Here is a 24,181-nt window from a genome sequence, read left to right on the forward strand (position 1 = left end):
TAGAATGTTTTCATCAAATAAGAACTGATGTGTTTTTATTAAAAACGTTACTTTGTTTAACTCTTTTAACATACATTTAAACCTTTGTGACCAACGTTATTAAGGAGGTGTTAGGGGGATGTGTTAGTGGGTGTTTTTTTTTCTTTTTTATTCGATGCTTTAAACATAAAAAACATAAAGGCGTACATTACTGATAGATTTACAAATATGGTCTGAGATAACACTCAATTTTCGTTCACACTCTGTACATCATAAAACAAAATAAATGTAAAATAAATAAAAAAACACTGAAGAAAAAGATAAAGAATGAAAAAGTAGGGGAGTAACAGATTTTCACATTAAGAAAAACCAAAGTCCTTTAATGAAGAATACAAAAATCTTGCTTTGAAACTTTTCATTTCTTTTAACGTCTCCAAATACATCACAAATTCCTCTTTTAATGCCACCAAACGCGGGGAGTTTTGAGAAACATACATTTATGAATGTAGAATTTCGTGCCAGAAGTTGATATTAAGAAAATAAAAGACATATTCAATGATTTAGGCTACTAAAGTAAGTTTGAGTGGCTTATTAAAATAAAATAAAACATCAAGGACTTTTGTTTAGATGAAAAATAAAGAGCATATAGTTTTAAAGTAACTCGTATACATAGATGTATCTAAAGATCCTGAAACAGGATACATATGTTCCAAGTGGGTAGATATAGAATACCTGAAAGAACATCTAATCATCCGTCTGTTTATACTACAGAAATGATTGTCATATTTTTGGCTCTTCAGTGGGTTGAACACATTAATATACCTAAAGTAGTCATATGTTCAGACTCATTTGCAGTACTACCAAGTTTAAAGTGTGGCGAATCTTCAACAAGACAATTTGTCATTCATTTTACAGAGTTTGTTCAGAATACAACCAAAAACAAATATTTATTTTGTATAGATACCTGCACATATAGGAATAGAAGGTAGTGGATCAGATAAAAACATTAAAATGTCAGACATCAAATTTAATGAAAGGAGAATTTTGGGGATAGAAAGGAAGCTCTCGCCATAGAATTGGACACATTGCACTTAATCAGTCATTATTTATAAGAGGAAAAACATGTGTCTGGACTTTGTGTTAAATGTGATCTTCCTGAATCAGTTTAACCTATTTTAATAAAATGTAAAAGATATGAAAACGAAAGAATACAACTTACTTACACTTAATATAGAAATAAACCAGATCTCATTTTAGAAAATATTAAATAAAGATGTGACTATAGAAATGTTTCAATGATTAAGTATCTCAAAGAGTTGATAAACAGGATTTAAAGAATCACTACTAAGTTTGTCACGTTTCAATCTGAGACGACATATTTCTTCCCTGTCATATTGTTAACCGACTACTTTTAACTACATATGTCTGTTTTATTTACTAGATACCTCGACACAAACTTACAAACTGGACAGAAGGAAAGTGTGGATGTGTGTGTGTGTGTGTGTGTGTGTGTGTGAGTGTTTGTGTACTTGTTTGCATTCTCGGTACATTTATGTTGAGGTTGAAAGATCTAGGGGTTAATAAAAATTAGAAATGTAACTAAAATAAACTAAATTAACTCGAATTAAACTACATATTCCTATATGGTCTGACTGAACTGTCAGATAACCTCACGATCACAGGCCTAAACCATAAAGTTTAAATTGTCGCGCCTTTGATCCCTGAATTTGATTACACACAATTTTTTTTTTAAACTTTAGCTGACCTGCAGCAGACCATTTACAACACCAGAACCCCGGAAAACTAATTAGATTACAGTTGAGTTGCAAACCCCCAAAAACCTTTAGATGTTTTTACACCCGCTGATGTCTAACTGATATGCAGGCAACAGTAATCACACAGACACCAGATGCCCGGCACGGTCACGTTTCGCTGCACGACCTGAGATGAGATATTTCTTCCCTGCTATATTTTTAAATGGGGATACTTTTAACTACATGTGTCTGGTTTATTAACTAGATAACGCGACACAAACTTACTAACTGGACAGAAGGAAAGTGTGTTTGTGTGTGTGTGTGTGTTTGTGTGTTAATTGTCATAGCTTGAGAAATTAAGCTTGAAAAAAATAAAAGATATATCGACGGCAATAGTCTAAATTTAGACTAGTCGTAGATTAGAGTAATTAACTTAATACATTAAAAACAAATAATGCTTTTTCAATGCTGTTTTTTACTATTATTTTTTATTTTGTATTTTTTTAAGACTAAAAGTAAATGAAAATCGCATAAAGCTACATCATTTAAAAATTACAAATTGATCTTATGTTTAAACGGATTTTTCCGTTTAAACATAAGTTTTCACTAATTAAGGACTGATGTCTATTTATTAAAAACTACTTCGTTTAATTATTTTAACATTTAAATCTATTTGACACTGCTATCACGCCTACAGCGGGCAGTCTCTAGCACTGGAGGCGTGGTTTTTTTCCGGAGCATTCCCCGAGCCTCATTCTAAGTGTGTCAGCGATGCTGTCAGGATCACTCAACGGAGATGCCTTGACACTTTGCTGTGAGATCTTTTTTTCTTTCGTCTAACTCTCTGTCAGTAATAGTCTAGATTTTTAAAGTTGTAGTTAGTGGTAAAGTACAACATAGATTTGATTTGAAGTATCTTGTCTGATGGATTTTATTTTTGATCCGCGTAATGCCTACCATCTTTTTTCTTTTGTTTTTAACTTTTTATAACATCGTGACAAACACCAAGTTTTCTGGTTTGTATCGCCGCTTTACATTCATTTCTTTTTTAGTTTGAGGTAAGGTACAAATGCTAAATGCTTTCTTTTCTAGCTGGTAACAAAACACCTTTTTAAATTTTTACAAGCTCTCACATCTTTTTCACGTGTTGCTTAACGAAAACACATCTGATAGTTTTGACTTGTTTAGTTGTTTTAGATAAATAACCAGTAGTTTTCTTTTTTTATTTGTTACAACTTTAACAATGTTTTACACTTTTCCAACTACGAAAACAATCATTACATCGTTCCCATTTTGTTTGTGTTATAACCTTTTTTCTTGAAATGCACTGTGTACTTAAAACCTTAATAAAAACTTCCCTTATACCATTTTAATGATTTCAACCCTTTCCACAGTTTAAAAAAAAAAAAAAAAGCACATAGATCCCAACACATTTTCACCCTCCCTCACCGAAATTCCTTCTTAGGGTCGTAAGTTCATATCTAGGTCACCGGGGTGTACAGGGAGGGGAGGGGTGGGGGGTGTACAAACAGGTGTCCAGAACAGATGGCTTTTTATGACCCTCATCAATCAAATTTTTGACACATGGTATACTATATTCTCTCTGAAGAGGGAAAGATGTGGGATTGGAGATGGAACTTCTTTCTGACTAGAGCTGAAGCCGTTCTCAGGTGGAGCTACTGCTTTTAGAACAGGGTGTAGGAGGCTTGCTCACAGCCTGAATTGCTCTTACATAAACACAAATTTCAGAGAACAAATCTGCACGAGGCAGCCATCAGAGTATTGGGTGCATATGAAAGAATAGTGTACATATAATTCAACACATTCCCCACCACAGATTCCTAATAGAATGTGGTACATTGTTCCTTCATGACCCTTTGGCCTTTGCCTGCCATTAATTACTCATAACAGCACGGCTTGTGCACTACTTTAGTGATGCTCTCATTTCCTTTGAGGGCCAATTGGCTACTGTTTGGTCATGCAAAATGCATTTGCCTTGCCTAAAAATGAAATGTTTGTCATCATTTATTCACCCTTAGGCATCATAAAAGTTGGCTATATGACTTGTGCACTATATTTCAAGTACTGAAGCCATTTTGTGCTGATGTTGAAGTCATTTCAAACTTGACACATCAAGACATTTTGCACCAGGTTTCAATGATGATCGAAACCAATAGCATTTGATGTCATTTATGTGAACCATGCATTTTTAGAGGGTCTGCCATTATAAGCATCATAAAAGTAGGGAATATGACTTATTTTGAAGCCATGCAATGTCTTGAACATAGACTGATATTGAAGGAGATGTCATGTCAATGATGACTGAAATCAATAACTATGTATGTTTTCCCAAGGATCTGCCATTCAAATTATGTGAAAATTGACATTTGTTAGGTCGAACTATTCCTTTAATACTGACAAATGTGTTTTGACAAATCGTGTTCTACTTTTAAAGCGAGATGTCCCGATCTTTTGAGTTCACAAACTCACTGAGGCAGGTGGAGACAGTCAAGATCTGCAGAGACAGAAGTCATCTGACCCCTGAAAAGCTGGACTCCCTCTGCTTCGTAAACAAACCTGACCGCCTAGTGTACTCTGCATATCGTTAACCCGGCTAAAAGACACAGGTGACATTTATTGACCTCTGGCTTGATCTCCAGTGACTCCTGGCAAACCCAATCTCCAGCGCTGCACCTGGGTCCAGTTGTGACTGGGCCGCTGTCCACCAGGCAGTATTCAGCTCCAGCCCATGAAATATTCAACACAACACAACGCTGACAACAAAGAAACAGTAACACAATCAAGACTTCACTGGCCCAGATTGTCTTTCGATTTGCTCGTTCCTTCAGTCCAGCATAGTGGGTTTAACAGGGTTAGCTTATTATCTGAGCTTCCCTGACACAGTTACACAGCTTTTGTTAAATGTTTATCGGTGTAGACAGCAGTAGAGTTCCAGTTTAATCTGTACTAATCATGTTAGAAAACTCTGTTTGATGTCACAAACATCAAGCCATGAAAGGAGTCCACTCCTGATCTCCATATCTCAGATCTTATTCACTGTACATATTATCAGCAAGGGCGCAAACAATGAATGAATCACAAACAGCCTTGGAATTCACATGTGCATATTGTTTGTTTCCTACTGGGTGGTAATTGCTGCGTTTAATGGGAATAAGAAGGCTCATTTTTGGCAGCCAGAGATGAGATAAGAAATCTTTGGCACGTGCCCATTTCCACGTTTTTGCACAATTCAACACACCGACCAGTGTAATGCTTTATTGAAAGTCCATCATGCAAAAACACATTGATTTTTGAGTGTGTGGGTCGAAACAAAAATTATGCAAAATATCGGCAGTTTGCGCGGTTTAAAAAGTGTGCATTCGCAATTCTGTTTTAATTCTGTGTTGCATAAGTGATGTTTCAACAGCATTTCCGAACCACAAAATTTAGACTACTAGTTAGTTAAATTTTAAAAAAGCACATTTTCACCGAATAGATGCTCTCAAGCTGAAATCGTGTTTGCCTGTGGAGGTAACCATAGCAGCATGAGCTGCTCGAGCTGTTTCCATTAAAATCAGTTCTGAACCGTACAGTACTTTGACAAAACACAAGTACTGTTATTATGCATCACTTTGTTAAATGTTTACATATCGCAGAAGTACTGTATATCGCTCAAAAACTTTTGTAAGTCTTTAAAGTGCCTTGAAACCTTCCATTTCGGCACAGGTCAATCATTATGACAGATCTAAAAGATGACAAATAGGCAGTACAAAATACTTGTAAAAGACCTTTTTTGGAAAAGAAATGCATAAATTTATGTAGTGTGAAGTCTGATCTTTGTGAAAATTCAAAGGGTCAGTAATTGTGTCAATTCTTTCACTGTTTTTCATTTGTACTGAACTGTACAATAAATTTGTCCTATGGTGTGACATAGCAAAAATGAGGAAAAAAATCTAAATATCTTCATTGTTAGACACTTATTTTCATATAGTGCTATTTATTTTATTATATTATAATTACCATAATTTTTTTCCATGACTTATTGGACAATTTCAAGACAAATTTTGTTGTTATCCATTCAAAACTGCTGAAAATAATACCATTTCAAGTTGAGTGATATTTGTATCTCCCTTATTGCAACACTTTTTTGAGCAATTTTGAGATAAAAACTAATCTGTGGTTCTTTTATGTGTGTCACTCCATTGGACTCTACGTCACATTAAAGGACAGAAATTGTAGTTATAAAATTATTTCTATGTAATTTTGAACATGTCAAAGGAGAAAGAAAGTTTCATTTTGATGCAAACAAAATCAACATGTTTTTTAAACAAAGCCAAAAACTATTTTCATCAACACAATTCAGTGTCTTACACAATCAGTGTGTTACCGAAACTCTTCTAGCCCCCTCGCTGCGTGTGTTGCACAGCTAAATATGATTGATATTCAAACTATATTCATTAACGTGAATTATTTCTTTTCTAACTATATGGCTACTCTTTTTTAAACATAATTTTGATTTCTATTTTCTTTCTGCATCGCTCTCTTACCATCGCATCCCTTCTGTGTGGATCCCTGTTAATTTTCTGTCTATATTTCCATGTCCTCTCTCTTCCACTAATTTCTCTCCCTCAAAACCAAAATATCACATTTTATAATTATTTTCATCACACTTTATACCAGTACAAGTTTTCTGTAAAAACATCAGAAAATTGAATAATGTAATTATTGCATTTAAAAAATAAAAAAAAAGAATTAAAAAATAGTTTAATCTTATGTAATTATTTAAAATGCTTCTTAAAGAGACCTTGTCCTATGGTGGGACAGTACAGGCGTCACACCGGAGGACATTTTCTGTCTCACCATAGGACGTTTCATAGGACATTAGCGCTAAGGAAGACACATTTGCATATTGTTTTTGTTTTTTTGTTTAGTGTACAGTTTTTAATAAAAAAAAATATATATAATTCAGGGGTATCAAACCAAAGGACAAAAAAACTTTTTGTAGTGGTTCCAAAAAAGGGCTTGACAGTGGGCTTCAGGAACACGATCATGAATGGGGTCCCTCAACTAATTAAAGTTTTCTCTGGAATTGGCCGATTTAAAATCAGGATATGGTGTCACTTCAGCTTCTCCTCAGCGCTGGATGTGAATCAAATGAGGAGCTTCAGTGGAACATCAGTGAACTGCAGTCAGATGAGATTTTGTGAGGCCATGTGTCAGTAAATACTAATTTTCCTTCCTGTCAGCTGTTATACTGTGCTTGTAACATGTGCTCTTCAATTGCACGCACGAGGCGTGCAGTATATCATTTAATATTAAAGCGTATTTATATATAAAAGGTTGTCAGAAATCACAATGCGTGTCAGATCTGTGTCACGTTCAGCAGCAGCAGCTCTTAAAGAAATAGCAGCCAAAACAACGTAATAACCATCTAATCCGATGTGTGTTATGAACAAAAGAAGAAGAAAAAAGAAGAAGAAATCAATAGCTTTTGTAGCTTTAAGCATTCATCTATATTTAATTTAAAATGTAGTGTGCGATAACTATTCAATTTCTGTATATTTCCTATTTGTAGAAGGGTGTAGGTGGCTTAATATGCATTTATTATAATGAGTTTATGTGAAGTTTCATAAAAAAATTTTTTAAGTCGAATAAATGTTAAAATTGATAGCTTTCATTTGTACTGTAATGTTGAAAGGCTATAATCAATGGCCAATTTCATAGACATCGCAGACATCAGTATTGGTATCAGTGATACTCGCCTTCAGTGATAAAAAAGATGCATGTGAAATTATTGCAATATAAAAGTATATTTAAAAACATTAATGTTAAGTGAGATTATTTGCGAAAAAATGTTCAATCAAGTGGTTACATGTTTTAATCGATTGGCAGTATATCATTTTTGTTATAGAATATAAAGAATATTTTGTGGAATGGGAAGATTCTTCACAGAACCAATTGATGCCAGTAATGAACCTTTTTTTGGAAGAGTGAAATTCACACAGAACATTTAGTCTTCATTCATATATGAAACATGCATATATATACTGTATATTAAATAAGTGTTTTAGTGTTTCATGACACTTTAGTGGCGATGTTGTTGTTTTTTCAGAATAATATGAAGCTTTTAAATAATTAAGAGTGTGAACTCTACTGCTATGTCATGCTTAAAAGACATTGTTTAGAGCATCTTAGCTTCACAAAGCAACATTGACTCAACCAGGTTTGGGGGCAGCAGATGAGAGTCATTGTTATTGCACTGCTGTCTTATGATTGCAGTCACACAGAAATGACATGCTTCATGTTTACAATAGATTTGCTGATAACAGTGACAGAAGGCTTGCCTTTGCAAATAATATACATGTGTTCTTCATTATTAAGGAACTGAACCATGATGCTTTTGTCCAACATACAACAGTGCATCTCACCACAAACTCTAATTAAAAAGTAAAAAAAAAAAAAAATTACATTGACCTCACCATTGTTGATTAACCACATGCTCTTTACTTTTTAGCTCCATGTTAATTGGAAACTAGATTTGAGCAGATACTCATTCCTTTTCCCCTAGTGAGTTGTGCATTGCAGATAGACATTTGCTTTTTAACTTCAAGATTCCCTCGTGTCTACAGGAAACAGAGCAGCGCTCAAATGGGTTATTTATCAGTCATGTCTGCATTTAAATCTTTTGAACTTAAGTGCTGAGGTGCCAGGAGATATCACTAGCCATATTAAAGTGCCCAGTAAATACAGCTATGAATAGGATCTCATGAAAAGCAATATCCTGTCCTGCAGGTTACTTTTTGGATCCAATGCAATGTGCAGCTCTCTGTGACCCGCTGACGTCTGTCTTTCATTGCATTCTGCCACCGGACACCCACATGCTTCTAATCCAATATGGACACCCCCACACAAAAACACACAAAACACCACACACGCTTAAAGAAGCATGCACATACATGCGTTGTACTCCTACACACACAGACAGCTTGTTATATCACCCCTAATCCCAGTTACACATGCTCATGTACAGACACCATAAACTAGGGATAAATGACAGCATAATATATCCTTGTGTGTGTGTACAGTGGCATGGAAAAGTTTGGGAACCCCTTGCAAAATCTCTGAAAACGTGAATAATTTCTTATTTATTATAAATATATATTATTCTCCTATCTCAGCATATGATCATGGAGCTCAAGTAGAATGACTATCAGGTTCTTGGTCACCACACTAACCAAAGCTCTGCTCCGTCATTTGCTCTTAACTGTATATATGTATGTATACTAAAATATATATTATCTCAATATATATGATATGTATTTAGATATATTCTTTTATTTTTGTATATTTTATTTTATATTTGTGTTTAGTAACTCTAAATGATGATGACCAATTTGCTGTTTTGTATCATGTTGGCAAGTAGATATTGCCAATATTTCAATAGGTTTTTCAATATATATTACAAGCTAATAAAAAATTTCAGTACAAACAATCAGGTCATGTTGTTTTTCTTAAATAATTTTATTTTTACTTTTATGCATCAAAGTAACACTACCTAGCAATAAATAGTGCACTAAAGAATTGTTGAATTGTTGTGATGAACAGAATTATTGAAATGAGAATTACATTTTCTTGTAATTTAGAAAGATTGTTGTATATATATTGAATGTTTTCCTAATACACACACACACACATAAAGAAAAGCACATGCGGTTCTTGTGTTTTGCTCATTTCAATAGTCTGTGGCACAAATCTGATGTTGTATTTGTCCTAATCTTACATTTTCCTTCTGTGAACCTTTACAAATCTTATAATCATCCTACAATGTTTTTGGCTTTGTACGCAACACTGTTCTTTTTTGGCACACCGGTATTCTTGGCTGGAAATGTAAAAACGTTTAAGTAAAACCAAAAAAGTAAACAAAGTTGGGTCCAAATTCTTGTGTCCAAACCTCTGGGTATGAGACTGAGAGCTGTCCTCTTGAGATGATCTGTGCTGGCTTTCAGAGGATGGTACAGAAGTGTTGAGTTTTCCTTTAGCCAGTTCTCTTCGTTATAGCTGCTCAATAGTCTTCCTCGCTCCCATAAGGCCCTGGGGTCAGTAATCTTTCCTCAGGCACTGTAAAGTTGTCTTACACACCCCATGCGCTGCCCTGCCAGTCCCGGTGGCATCTACAGGTCACTGAAGAATCCCATTGCTTTGAAGACAGTAGATCTATTCAAAACCTAGTGAGCTGCCTTGCTGTCTAAAGCCTACATGGGTGGCATCTCAGCTGTACCCGAGGCTCGACTCATAATTTATTACACCTTGGGAACAAATCTTTTTGCCGTCTTGATCGGCAGCTCACTAGTTTTTGGAACAGAACTTTTTTTGTTGAGAAAATTAGGTTGGCACTTTCAGAGCTGACAGTCTGATTTAGTACTTCAATGGTAGTACTCTGACTTTAGAGAGAACAACGTGATAAAGAAAGCAGAGGAAAACCTATTAATCATTGTCTTCATTTCCTTTTTTCCAGAAACCTGGGGAAGTCGGGCCTGAGAGTCTCATGTCTTGGATTAGGTACGTTTATGTCCTCCTCATCGAGCCCTTTTGTGAAGTATATAAGGAAACCTGCAACCAACAATACAAGCTTTTTTTTTTGGCACAAGATGAATTTTCTTCAGACTGAACTGCTAGTAGTAGCAGACAGCAGAAATCTGCACCATGCAGCTGGGCATTAAAGATTATCCATGTTATCTGTAGCTTCATCTTAAGGCTTTTCTCTCAGTGTCATTGGTGGATCACTGATAATCATTTAAAGCTGGTTTATCTTGTGAAAAGCAGTGACTGATTCTAGATCTCTTTACAGGAACATGGGTGACATTCGGAGGACAGATCACAGATGAGGTATGACGAGTGTAAACACTGACCGGTCCTGATGTGAGCTTCTATATTCTTGTACACTTACTGGAATAGTTCACCCAAAAATTAATTTCCTGTCATCATTTATTCACCCTCTTGTCTTTCCAAACAACTATATTAGTTTTATTTCTTCCAAGGAACACAATGTGTTTTATATTGTCAAACACTGAGAATCAGATCTCATTCATGACTGATTTAGACACTTTGCTCCAGGTTTGATGCCAGTGATGCCAAAGGTAAATGATCTATTGATTGCAGTGCGACATTTAAATGCAATACAATTAAACTTTGTAGATGAAAAACATAATACTGGTTTAGCACATCTTGTATGAAGAAGTCTTAAATTGACTTTTCTTTTGTTATTTATGTAATAATTTATTCATAATTTATTCAAATTTTATTCAAAATAATTTATTTAAGACTGACCATTACTTAATAAATAAATATCTAAATATACCCAGATATCTCTCTCTCTCTCTCTCTCTCTCTCTCTCTCTCTCTCTCTCTCTCTCTCTCTCTCTCTCTCTCTCGATATATATATAGTCATGTGTAAAAGAAAGGACATCCTATTGAATTCAATGATTTTCTGTATTAGGTCATCTAATCATCTGGTAATTGGCAGGTTGTAAAACAAATACCCACAAACTTCAATAAACTGGAGCAACGTTATAAAGAAGAGTGGGACAAAATTCCTCCACAGTGATGTGAGCGACTGATAAAGTCATACAGAAAATGATTACTTCAGGTTATTGCTGCTAAAAGTGGATCTACGATCAGTGGAATCATGGAGTGTCTCTAGTTTGACACCCATGGATTTTCTATATCGGCTTAATTTTTGCTAAATAAATAATGCGGTTTTATTTGGCAAAGTTTATAAGTTTATAACTTTAGTTTTCCAACTAAAAAACAAAACAAAACTATCATATTAAAACATTATATTATGATTATATAGCATTCTTCCATAAATCACCTTTCATATTGTGTGGATTTAAAACAATAAAAAAAAAAAAAAAAAAAAAAAATCTTACATTTTACAAAAATTTTCATTGTACAGTGTTAATTACAGTGTAATTTGATCTTATAGTTATAGATAAATCTTATAACTTATAATTACAGTTTAATTTTAAACAACATTGTTTGGGGGAAGTATCAAGTGCAAAATGCTTTGAAATTAAACATTCATTTATGTATTTATAGATGAATTTTTTTCTCTGCTAATGCACACATATTCAGCTTGCAGTAGGTTTTTTTTTTTTTTTTTTAACACATTAACCCTTAACTGTCACTCACTTTTTTGAATATAGATGTGAAAGTGCACTATCCAAACTTATTTTTTTTTATAATTCATGAACGAAAACATTTTGTAACATGATTTTGATGTACCATTTCCATGGCAATGCAATGTCTGGTTTTAAAATGGGTTTCAAAGGATGAATTTTGAAGACAGTTATTGAAGAGAAGGACAGTGCAGAATACAGCTTTTAATAATGGAATTGCCTGCAACACTTCATCATCTCCTCTCCCTTCCTTCCTTCTGACAGATTGCAGAGCAGCTGATGACTCTGGCGTACGAGAATGGGATCAATCTGTTCGACACGGCAGAGGTCTACGCTGCAGGAAAGTGAGTGCGCCAAAATGCAAAAAAAACAGCCCGCCCCGTCAAATTACCACGTGCTGAAATATGTTCTTTCTGGTGAATCAGTTTAGTAAGGTGATATTTTAAAAAGTTGACAACATTTGCAGCCAGTTTTATATGATGTTTTATTTCACATATTAATGGTGTTTGCTTATATTTGAAAAATTAGATTTATTTGTCAGTTTAAAAAAAAATTTTTTTTTCAAGCACAAACTTTCCTCAAGTTTCCTTTAAAACGAAGGCTTATTTTAAAGGGTGAATGAACATTTCTGTGGCAGCTGACCCAGGGCATCATTGGAAATGGCTTTCCTCGTCCGTGTCTTGCGTGGGAGTTTGTGCTGATCTTGTCATAACGACTCAGCACAACCCAGCAGTGCTGTTCTTGGGATCAGGGAAAGACTTAAAACTGTCATGGCAGACATCACAGTATTACTTCTAGTTGGAAGTAATATATATATATATTATTAATTTAGCCTACAAAAAAAAGTATTATTTTTAATATTTGGCATGTTTGTGTGCTGCTGTGCATCCCTGTGTTTAATAAGCAGCGTGTACGCTCTTTAAATAACAAAGAAAAAACATTGCGCCAGACAGATTTGAGTTGGTCTATGGTGCAGTCGATTTTCAGCTCCTTAAAATAGAAATGTGCCAGCAATGCGCCTGAACACCCCTTTTTTTTTTAGACCAGCATGCCCATGGGCGCAAATGCATTTGTTAATTAAACGACGTCCCGCTGGACGGGGAAAATGCTAATGGCGCCGGACTGAACCTAACAAACACGCATTGCGCCGGGTGTATTATAGGGCTCTACATGGCAGTAGAGAATTAGAAAATAACATAGAGATGTAGTTACCCAAAAATAAATTCGGCCTAAACAATATTATTGTTACAAAAGCTGTTATTTTTTATTCAGCAAAAAGTTATTATTTTGACCTTTTCATTTTTTTTAACATTAATAATAAATGTCTCTAGAGCAGCAAATCATCATATTAGAATGATTTCTGAAGGATCACGTGACACTGAAGACTGGAGGAATAGTGCTGAAAATTCAGCTTTACATCACAGGAATAAATTACAATTACAACACAATATTACAAATTACTTATGTAATTTGAGTCAAATAAATGCAGATGCGACTTCTGTTAAAAACTATATACATGTTCATGTATTTACAATTTATATTATATATAAATATATTTAATATATAAACAATGTCATTTTCATATATATATATATATATATATATATATATATATATATATATATGCATGTTTGTGTATTTAATTATACATAATAACTATACACAGTACACACACCTATACTCTGTAAACAAAAAGTTTTATTTTGGATGAGATTAACTGTTTAACAGCACTAATATAGAGATCTGGTGTATTTTTGTTTGTTTGTTTGTTTTACTCTCCTTTGATGTTTAACCCATATTAATTGTGAACATTGCTGCTATTTCCAATTTGAGAGACATCTATATATCAGTTAGAGTTAATCTCAGATGTTGTTCTTAGTGCTGAGAATACACATTAGAGCGCATTTGCCTTCCTAAAAACGAAGAAAGTTGCCTGACACATGATGTTTCATAAATAAACTGTGCAAATTAGGTGAGGATAGCGGTTGGTAATGTGCTCTGTCATTAGCTGAGCGTGGGCATCGCTGAACGTCGGTGGAGCTGATGGGGTGAGAGAGTGGGAAGACATGAGAGTGGGAAGGTCTGCTTTATTTATCCGATTGGAATAAATACGGCTCCGGCAACATTTACCATCCAGCTGCGGTCAATGTAGTGTGCTAAACCCACAGGCCGAGACGGGACAAACACCCCTGCGTAAATATAGCACCAAAACGCTTACATCCGCAAATACACACACATCAGCTTTTGTCTCTTCTCTGTCTTTCTCTCCCTCACACATAAACAAACAAAAACATAGGCTGAGCCGCCCCCTCACGCGTCTGTGTCCATCTCCGTCTCTGTTCGACACACTAACGCGCTAGCATGCAATTCAGATATCCTCACGAAGATGAGCTGAGTTCTTCCGTCTCAGGTAACCTCCTGTTTAAGAAAGTGCATCGTACATTCATGTGGATTAATGAACCTCTCTCTGCAGCTAATGACCACTAAATCAAAGCACAACAGCTAGCTTTCAGCTAGCTTTTTCCATCCTTTTCCAGACTAAAGGATGTTCATCCATCTTTGTGATAGACTGATTAGTTTGTTGGACTTGCACAACACTCTGGAATACTTGATTCTGATTGATTCTGAAGTCGGCTTTCTGTTATTAAATATTTTTTTATAATAATCATTTAGAATAATGTACTTTATAATAATATTAATTTTTTAAGGATTGATATATTTTATGCACATAGCTGTACATATGAAAGATAGATTGTTTACAGTGACCAGGTGTGCTTTATCTTATTTATTTTTTATAATTTTTTTATTATTATTTGATGATCGTGACCAGCTGAATTCACTTGTGTGCAATGCAAAAGTTGCATTTCTGATATTCACTTTTGGAACTTTTCTTTCAGTAAGTTGCTTAGTTAAAAGCTTGAGAAAATAAATGTAGGTGTTAGTTCACCTGAAGATAGTGTTATTTTAGTATTATTTATAAACTCTTATAGTATTTATATTTAATTAGCTTTTTTCCCTTTCTGTTTTTATTTTAATATTAATTTAAGTTTAGTTATTTTGTTACGTGCTCCTGGTATTTTTTCTTTTGCTTATATTTCTTTACTTTAGTCAATTTTAGTACTTAAACATTGTTTATGTCAGTTACTTGCCAAGGCAAGATTTCTAATTTATGTTATGTTATGTGTGTGTGTTTTTTTTAGTTTTCATCTAATATTTATATATATTTTTTTTTTACTTTATTTCAATTTACAATTTTTTTTTAATGGGAATTACTTAAAAACAACAGTAAAAAGAACAATAAATAATTTCCGCCAAACTTTAAACGTTCATTCACACAACAGTTAAAAATTCCATTACTAAACTATAAGATCAAACCCCATTTTGTTTCCACATCACACACACACACACACACAAGTTACACTGCTGGTTTCATTTAATGAGAATGAATGGGGAGGGATATTGTTGAACTTTAAGAAGAACATTTGCTGTTTTTGGAGCGTGACAGTGTCTTGCTTCATTCACTTTCACTAAATGAAAATAGCAACACTGAAGAGGAGAAGCAAACTCAAGGGGTTTGGAGCAAAATAAGGATGATTTAAATTTTAGAGTGAAGTCTTCTTTTAACATCCTTTGTCTTCCCATAAGATGCCATATTAGGAAACAACAAGATTGTAGAAGGATTTTTAGAGAGATTAGCAGTGAAGCAGTGGGTGGGATATGTAGCGTCTGCGGGCATGGACTAAATTACAGCCCAGTGGTTCATTGAATGGACTAGTGTGCGGCCTGAGGGAGAATCTCACTCACCGGGACAATCACAGCCTGAACTGTATCCTCATTGGGCCCAATTAGCACCCTCAGCGTCACTAATGGCTGCCAAACAGTATTTTAGTCTCCAGGCTGTTGCTGACACTTCTCCTCATCTGCGTATGAAAAGGAGGCATGTTTTTCAGGGAGTTAAATATGCTTTTAGCACCCAGGTTGTTAATTACCCATTCACATACCTTACCGCAAGACACTTCAGGCAAAATCCTTTTGAAATGTTGGCCAGTTATATATTTGGCTATAATGTATTGTTTCAGACTAGAAAAAAGAAAACATTCAAAATACACATTTAAGTATTTATTTTATTGCACTTTATCGATTTGTGTCGGTAGATTTCAATTGCAGGACATATCTTTATAGGCTGTTTCCTCAAAACCAGCTTTTCCTCCTCTACACCAACAGTGTAGTTGTATTTAATCTACATTCTGAAGTTTGTTCTTATATAATTTGCCTATTTTAAACATTGCTTTATTCCTAAAAATATATGTTGACTGTATTTCCAGTTGTATGGAGATAAAAAAGTACATGCTAATTATATTTATTATATCACTTCATCTACAGCGATATCATTGACTTGATTGCAAATAAAAACAGACACTATTTCAACTGAACAGAGATGACATCACTGAATTCAATGATGAACTGCCTTTAACTATCATTTTGCATTATTGAGACACTGTTTTTCCAAATGAATGTTGTTCAGTGCTTTGGCGCAATGTATTTTGTTTAAAGCACTATATAAATAAAGGTGATTGATTGATTGATTGATATTTAATTTTATTAACAGCATTATTGCTTAATAAGGATTAAAATCCTTGTTTTGTATGTTTTCATAAAAATCCTTAATAGAAACTTGTGGCATTGATGTGTGTTTTTAATTTACATGTATTGTACGATATTGTCATCTAGAAAGAGCTGATTTACTGAACTTTGAAATGTCCCTTCAGCTGCCTGTTTTGTTGGCTGTATATGTCAATAAAATGACGGATTCGTTCGATAACCATCTGCCGTTCTGTTGCAGGGCGGAGATGGTGCTGGGCAACATCATAAAGAAGAAAGGATGGAGGTATGTTCATTAACAGCATACAGCTTTTCATTTCCTTCGGCTGCTTCTTATCTTGTGCTGATAACTCAGCCCAGTGCCTCAAAAATTGTGCCACTGCAACCCCAGACAGGCAGAAATATAAATTATTAAAGCCTTGCTCACCCCGTAGATGTCCCATCTAGATATTGAATTATGAAACAGTTGCATGGGTGTGTTTATTGTGCAGTTGAAGTCCTGGTATATGTGTGTGTGTAATGCAACATGAGCTAAATGAGGTTCATGGTTATTAGAAGCCCTTTTGTTAAGATGTTTTAATTTAAACCAGGGAGGATTATTGCACTGTTTCTGCATAATGAGATGAAGGGTAACTCAGCTCTAAGAAAGGATCTTCACGTGTGTGTGTGTGTGTGTGTGCGCACGCGCATGCATGCGTGTGTGTCATATCGTGCTGCTTAGTCATCCTGCAAGTCAGTGTGCATCAATATCAGGGCACACAACCCCTCACCTCTGCAGAGACATAGCTTATTTCTGTCCTCTGTGTCTGTGTGTGGGCTTACTCACAATTTATGAGAGAAAGTGAGCTAAATCTGACAGAACTTCCATTTGAGGAAAGGATAGTCTTAAAAAAAACTGCAGGTGGTAGTGAATTATGTAAAGAATTTGTAATCATGCAATCTTTAAAAAGTAACTGTAATCAGATTATGAGCATTTTAAAATTGTATATAACCTACAAGTACTTAATTTCCTGGTTTCTGATTATGTAATACAGATTACATGTAACCAGATACTAGTGTTTGTGTGTGTGTGTATCTATATATAGGTGCATCTAAATAAAAATAGAATATCATGGAAGAGAGCTGTATTTTTTTGTCATTTAATTAAAAAAAAGCAAACTTTCTTATATTTGTAGATTCATTGCACACAAACTGAAATATTTCAGTTTTTTTACTTAATTTCTGATGGTTATGACTTATAGCTTAGAAAAATTTCAAAAAATTAGAATATTTTCTCAAAGATCAAGCAAAAAACGATTTACAAAACAGAAATGTTCAAGATCTCCAAAGCAGGTTTAATTATACACTCAATACTTGATTGGGGCTCCTTTTGCCCAAATTACTGCTTCAGTGCGACGTGGCATGGAGGCGATCAGCTCCTCTGTATTGTTTGTCATATATTACTTATCTTCCTCTTCACAATACCCCATAGATTCTCTGTGAGGTTCAGGTCAAGTGAGTTGGCTGGCCAGTTAAGCACAGTAATATCATGGTCAGCTAACCACTTTGAAGTGGATTTGGCACTGTGGGCAGGGGCTAAAGTCCTGCTGCAAAATGAAATCATCAAGTCAGCATAAAGCTTGTCAGCAGATGGAAGCAAAAGGTGCTCCAAAATCTCCTGGTAGATGGCTGCATTGACTTTGGACTTAATAAAAAACTTACGTATGGTAACACTCGTTCCCTGAAGGAGGGAACGGAGACGCCACATCGGTGACCGACGCAAAATGGGATATCCAGTCCCTCCAGAAAAACGCTGATTTTTTTTTTTGATTGTAGCGGGCAAAAATCCTTGATTTTGCGGCACGTTTTCTTAAAAAATGCGATGGAATATGCGGGATATTTTTCCAATTTTATGTGATGGAACTTGCAAAAACTGAGCTTTGATGAAAAAGAGAAAAAAAGGTGATTCCCCCAACACTTTTTTCTCACTAGGCTACTACCTTAATGTAAAGAGTAATTTCTTATTACTTCCTATGATAAGCGAGCATACTTAATCACAGAATATTTAAGTTGCAATCTCTTACTGCAACGTAAATTATTTTACATACTACTAATATAATTACAACTGTAAGTTTTTGGTACTGTAACAAAAAAGTGCAATCTTACAACTGTAAAGTTGCATCAACTTCTGAATGAAACTACAACAGTGTTAGTAGCCTAGTGAGAAGGGGGTGTTGGGGGAATCACCTTTTTTTCTCTATTTCATCAAACCGCAGTTTTCCCAAGTTCTCGCAATATAGTTTGGCTCCACTGTCATGTAACAAATCTGGAAACTGCTTTGCGCGTTCTTTTGCGCTTATTTTTGTTGGCAAATAAGAATGATTTGCGCGCTTCAAGTTTCACCCTGGTTTCACCGCGGGGTTTGCAGATGATGTTCACGTCACGTAATTGTGTAAAGTAAACCAAAGTAAACGCAACATTTTTCAACTTTCTGCTAATATATATGTGAGTTTTTGCAATGAAAATACAGGAATTATAAAATCATGCTAGCCCCGGATATTTCGCTTTCTGAAATCGGCAATTTATGCTGCAAAATCGCGTTTTCCTGGAGGGACTGGATATCGCTTCGATAGACCAATCTACTTTGAGTGTAAACTAAACGAGCCAATGCATGCAATTATTGCTTCCAGTTGCTGCTTATCACAGCGTGAATATAAGAAGGCAGCAGGTGCAATGCATACCAGGTTTTCACTGAGGAGCCAAGCCGGAGACCCAGCAGCTCAGCGGCGGTACAGCAACCATGGCGACAGGACATGGCGTCTCCATTCCCTCCTTCAGGGAACGAGGGTTACCATACGTAACCGAGAGGTTCCCTTTCAGTCGGTCACTCTCAACGCCACGTCGGTGGCCGATGCAAAATGGGATCCCTACCAAAGCGCCATGGGTGCTGCCCCTTCCAGTGCCCTGTGCGAGCCTCCTGTGCCCCTATTAAGTGTAGGCCGGGGCTCGGAACAAGTAGTTCCACTCACCATTGTCAAAGCACTACCTCACTGGATGAGATTGGATAACACTGGGAAAACGTACCCATTTCGCTTGGAACAGGGACGCTGCGGAAGCCGCATACTTCCCGAAGGAGGTCTCGGGAGCAAATACACATATAGCATCCGTTTAGGAGTATAAGGATAAATTTGAGGTGATTAAAACCCTCTTGAGAAGGCAGAAGTCTCCTGGGGAAACACGGGCTCTAAGGCTATACCATGAACTATACACATACGAGTACCGCTTAGGTCTCAATATGGAACCCAGCCTTCCATGGTTGTCATGGATTCATCATGAAGTCCTGGCGCCAGACGTTCCTCCACATCCAGCTGCCTAGGGTGATGGAGGATCTCAACAGGGTCTACAGTATGGACACTCTCAACCAGTTTAAGCAAGCCGACACTAGCTGGGGCCTCTCAGTGCCACTACCCATTTGGGGTGAGAACACAGGAGGAAACCGGCTCTAGGCTATAGAACCTAGCAGTGAAATAAACTTTAGCTCAACTGAATGCAAAGGCTCAAATGCCCTGCTATAGTGATTTAAGCACTAGAGTCAGGTCCCAAGAGGGTATAGAGGCGGGCCGGGAAGGATTTAACCTCCTGGCCTCTCTAAGGAACCCGATGAGGTCATGCTTACCAAAAGACTTCCCATTCATAGGGTCATGGTACACCGCAATAGCGGCAACCTGGACTTTGAAGGTGGAGGGAGACAGCCTTCACTCCAGCACTTGCTGCAGAAAGGAAAGCATGACCGCAATCGGGCATCTTCGGGGGTCTTCTCGGCAAGAACACCACACGATAAACAGGTTCCACTTCAAGGCGTAAGCGTGTCTCGTAGACGGTGCTCTTGCCGAAGTGATGGTGTTCACTATCTCCTGGGGTATGTCACCTAGAACCTCTGCGTCCTGACGCGGATGCCAAATGGTGCCCCGTCTCTTAGTCAGTAGATCCTTCCTCAGAGGAATCAGCCAAAGGAGGGGCTGTCACGAGAAGCACTAGTTCGGGGAACCGGGTCTGAGTAGGCCAGGAAATGCATACTTGCGTAGGCCCCGCGGCCGGCTGTGTACCAGTGTGTCCGTGCCGAGAGTTCCCTCGGTCAGGGAGTAGAACATCTGGCAGTGAGAAAAACCCAAAACCAAACAAAATCATCACTGAATTCAGAAACTTCACACTGAACTTTGGATTCTGTGCCTCTCCAATCTTCCTCTAGACTCCAGACCTTGATTTCCAAATTAAATGCTAAATTAACTTTCATCTGAAAAGAGGACTGTTGACCACTGAGCAACAGTCCAGTTCTTTTTCTCCTTAAACCAGGTTGAATGCTTCTGACGTTTTTTTTCTAGTTCAGGAGTGGCTTGGTTCTAGGAATGTAACAGCTTTAGCCCTTTTCCTGAAGACATCTGAGTGTGGTGACTCTTATTCACTGACTCCGGCTTCAGTCCACTCTTTGTGAAGCTCTCCCAAGTTCTTGAATCAGCTTTTCCTGACAATCTTCCCAAGGCTGTGGTCATCCCTGTTGCTTTTGCACCTTTTCCTACCACGCTTTTTCCTTCCAGTAAACTTTCTATTAATATATTTTGATATAGCACTCTGTGAACAGCCAGCCCTTTCAGAAATTACCTTCTGTGGCTTACCCTCCTTGTGGAGGGTGTTTATGATCATCTTCTGGACAACTGTCCAGTCAGTAGTCTTTCCCATAATTGTGGTTGCATGTTCTAAATTAGCCCAAGAGGTAACCAGTTTATACTCAAAATTAATCAAACTAACAATCTCAAAATTGAATATTCTATCTTTTAGAGATACTGAATTTAAAATTTTCCTAAGCTGTAAGTCCTAACCATCAGAATTGAATAAAAAAAATCTTGAAATATTTCAGTTTGTGTACAATGAATCTAGAATAGAAGATTTTTATGTATTTTTATTAAATTAGAAAAATAAAGATATTTTCCATGATATTGAATTTTTTTTAGATGCACCTGTATGTATACTGTGTGGGTCTGTGTATACATGCACATATGCATCTGTTTCCATTTATGTATGTTATAACAAAAATACATGAATATAAAATATATTTATGAACCTTTACATAAAAGCAGATGTCTGTGCTATGTCCTCATTTAGGCAGCCTAATAAACGTGCTTGTGTATGTGTATCTGTGACCATGCATTCCTTTGAAATTAAAATGGTTACTGCAAGCCATTAATCTGTTGTAATTATTTGCAACTTGATAATTAATTTTTAAAAGCTTTTCAAAAGTGTGACCTATTTTTTTGTCTTTTCTTTTTTTTCTTTTTTGCAGACGCTCCAGCTTAGTCATTACAACCAAAATATTTTGGGGTGGAAAGTATGTATGTCTAACATTTATTATAAAATAAATCATGGCATATGCAACTAATACTTATGATTCTTTAATGTTAAATTTATGAGTTATAGGGTTAGTTCACCGAAAAATGAAAATTATGTCATTAATGACTCACCCTCATGTTGTTCCAAACCCGTAAGACTTCCATTCATCTTCGGAACACAGTTTAAGATATTTTAGATTTAGTCCGAGAGCTTTCTGTCCCTCCATTGAAAATCTATGTACGATATACTGTCCATGTCCAGAAAGGTATAAAAAACATCATCAAGTCTGAACTGTCTGAAAGTACTGGTTCGCAGAAAAGAATCGAACTTCCCATCACTACTGTTGATCCGAAAACCGATGCAACCGGTTCTTGACTCGAGAACGAGTCAATCTTTCGTTCGTTATCTGGCTCAGCTCGGTGATCATCTTCATCTCTCTCTTCACAGCAGTTCAGTCAGTGTACTGTTTGAGTAAATGAATTACTCCAGGATATTGGTTTATTTTAACTCAGAGGGAGTGTCAGCCACATTAAAAAAGTTAACAGCTTAAGTAATTTGTGGATTAATGCTTATTGGAGACGCAAACCGTTTCAAACGATTCAGTTCGATTTGGTGAATTGTTTCAAGAAAAACCATTTAAATTGAATTATTTGTTCGCAAACCTGATATCACTAAACTGCAGTGTTGTGAACGCGCTCACAACAGACCCGGAAGAAAAGACAATGCTGAATAAAGTTGTAGTTTTTGCTATTTTTGGACCAAAATGTATTTTCGATGCTTCAAAAAATTCTAACTGACCCTCTGATGTCACATGGACTACTCTGATGATGTTTTTCTTACCTTTCTGGACATGGACAGTATACCGTACATACATTTTCAATGGAGGGACAGAAAGCTCTCGGACTAAATCTAAATATCTTAAACTTTGTTCAGAAGATGAATGGAGGTCTCATGGGTTTGGAACAACATGAGGGTGAGTCATTAATGACATAATTTTCATTTTTCAATTAACTAAACCTTTAATGTAGCTGTTGCATTTTACTTCTGGTATATGAACACTTAAGTCTTTACAATAGAGTTATATATTGAATTGAATCAAATATTTTGCCCTCATTTCTAATATCAAACCAAGTAATGTTTCAGCAATATAATTTACTAAAGTTGCATAATAGTACATATGCTGCTGTTTTCTAGAGCAGAGACTGAGAGAGGACTGTCAAGAAAACACATTATAGAAGGTGATTGGACCTCAAAGCATACATGTTACAGAGCAGCAGCTGACATGGACTGCTTTAAATGCCTCATTTATTCAACTAATCATGTGCTGAACTGATTCGTTACTCTTCTGTAGGATTGAAGGCATCATTGGAGAGACTGCAGTTAGAATATGTGGACGTAGTGTTTGCAAACAGACCAGACCCCAACACACCCATGGAAGGTACAACTTAATTTCATTTCATTTGCTCTAAACCTTTAAATATTAAACTCTACTATAACTCATCCTGTGCTGTTTGTGCTCCAGATTGATTCCTCAAATCATGTGTAAGCAAGATCTTTGCAATTTGCCCACTTGGCCTTTTGTAAGTTGCCAGACTGAATTAAATCTCACCCAATGTTTTCAGAAAGGGTGGCTGCTCTTTAAAAAGCAAGTCAGAGATGTTATTTGATCTACTTTTATTAGCCTATCTGCCCTTTTAGAAAGTTCACACAGTTCAGTGGTTGAAACACAAACAGCTCAGGGGTCCGTAGACATCTGCTGTTCTTGTCATTAAAGAGCTTGACACTTCAATAGTCTGTTTCTCTCTTGCGCTCTTAGACAGATCTCATATAGTCAAGCGAGAGCAGTAAATGACTCTGGTGTTGGTTATTAAGGATGGATCTTTTCCAGCCCTCATTTGAAACTTTTTTTTTTCTTGAGCCGAGGTTGATATTGACCCAAAGCACAAGTTGTTTATTTTGTCTTAACCCGTATTGATTCAAATTCTTCAGCAAGATCCAGAAACGATTTATCATTTAAACTCCCCGCCCTTGCATTTATCGAGCTTGTTTTTCTTTAGCTTGTTAGTATTTCACACGTTCACCCGTACCGACATGTTCTGATGGCAGCGTGATATGATGTATGGTGCTGTAAATGTATGTATGATCTGATTGGCAGAGACTGTGCGAGCGATGACCCATGTGATCAATCAGGGAATGGCGATGTACTGGGGAACATCACGCTGGAGTCCGATGGAAATCATGGTGAGTCACAGTCTCCTAACTTTTAGATGTTTGCACCCCTGTAATCAGCTTCAGCAACGGCTG

The 24,181-nt window shown here is 36.3% G+C and overlaps 1 protein-coding gene across 1 annotated transcript in view; it reads left to right on the plus strand.

Moving 5' to 3' along the window:
• Nucleotides 1–24,181, plus strand: part of LOC113110570 (voltage-gated potassium channel subunit beta-1-like) — a 68,012-nt gene that overhangs the window by 39,999 nt on the left and 3,832 nt on the right. The window contains exons 2-9 of the mRNA XM_026274699.1: nucleotides 10,249–10,292; nucleotides 10,582–10,619; nucleotides 12,176–12,255; nucleotides 16,755–16,799; nucleotides 21,831–21,875; nucleotides 23,072–23,115; nucleotides 23,229–23,315; nucleotides 24,033–24,128. Coding sequence (XP_026130484.1) covers nucleotides 10,249–10,292; nucleotides 10,582–10,619; nucleotides 12,176–12,255; nucleotides 16,755–16,799; nucleotides 21,831–21,875; nucleotides 23,072–23,115; nucleotides 23,229–23,315; nucleotides 24,033–24,128 — 479 coding nt within the window. The remainder of the gene's footprint in view (nucleotides 1–10,248; nucleotides 10,293–10,581; nucleotides 10,620–12,175; nucleotides 12,256–16,754; nucleotides 16,800–21,830; nucleotides 21,876–23,071; nucleotides 23,116–23,228; nucleotides 23,316–24,032; nucleotides 24,129–24,181) is intronic.

Source organism: Carassius auratus, chromosome 11, assembly GCF_003368295.1.
Source record: "Carassius auratus strain Wakin chromosome 11, ASM336829v1, whole genome shotgun sequence".
Classification (NCBI taxonomy): Eukaryota; Metazoa; Chordata; class Actinopteri; order Cypriniformes; family Cyprinidae; genus Carassius; species Carassius auratus.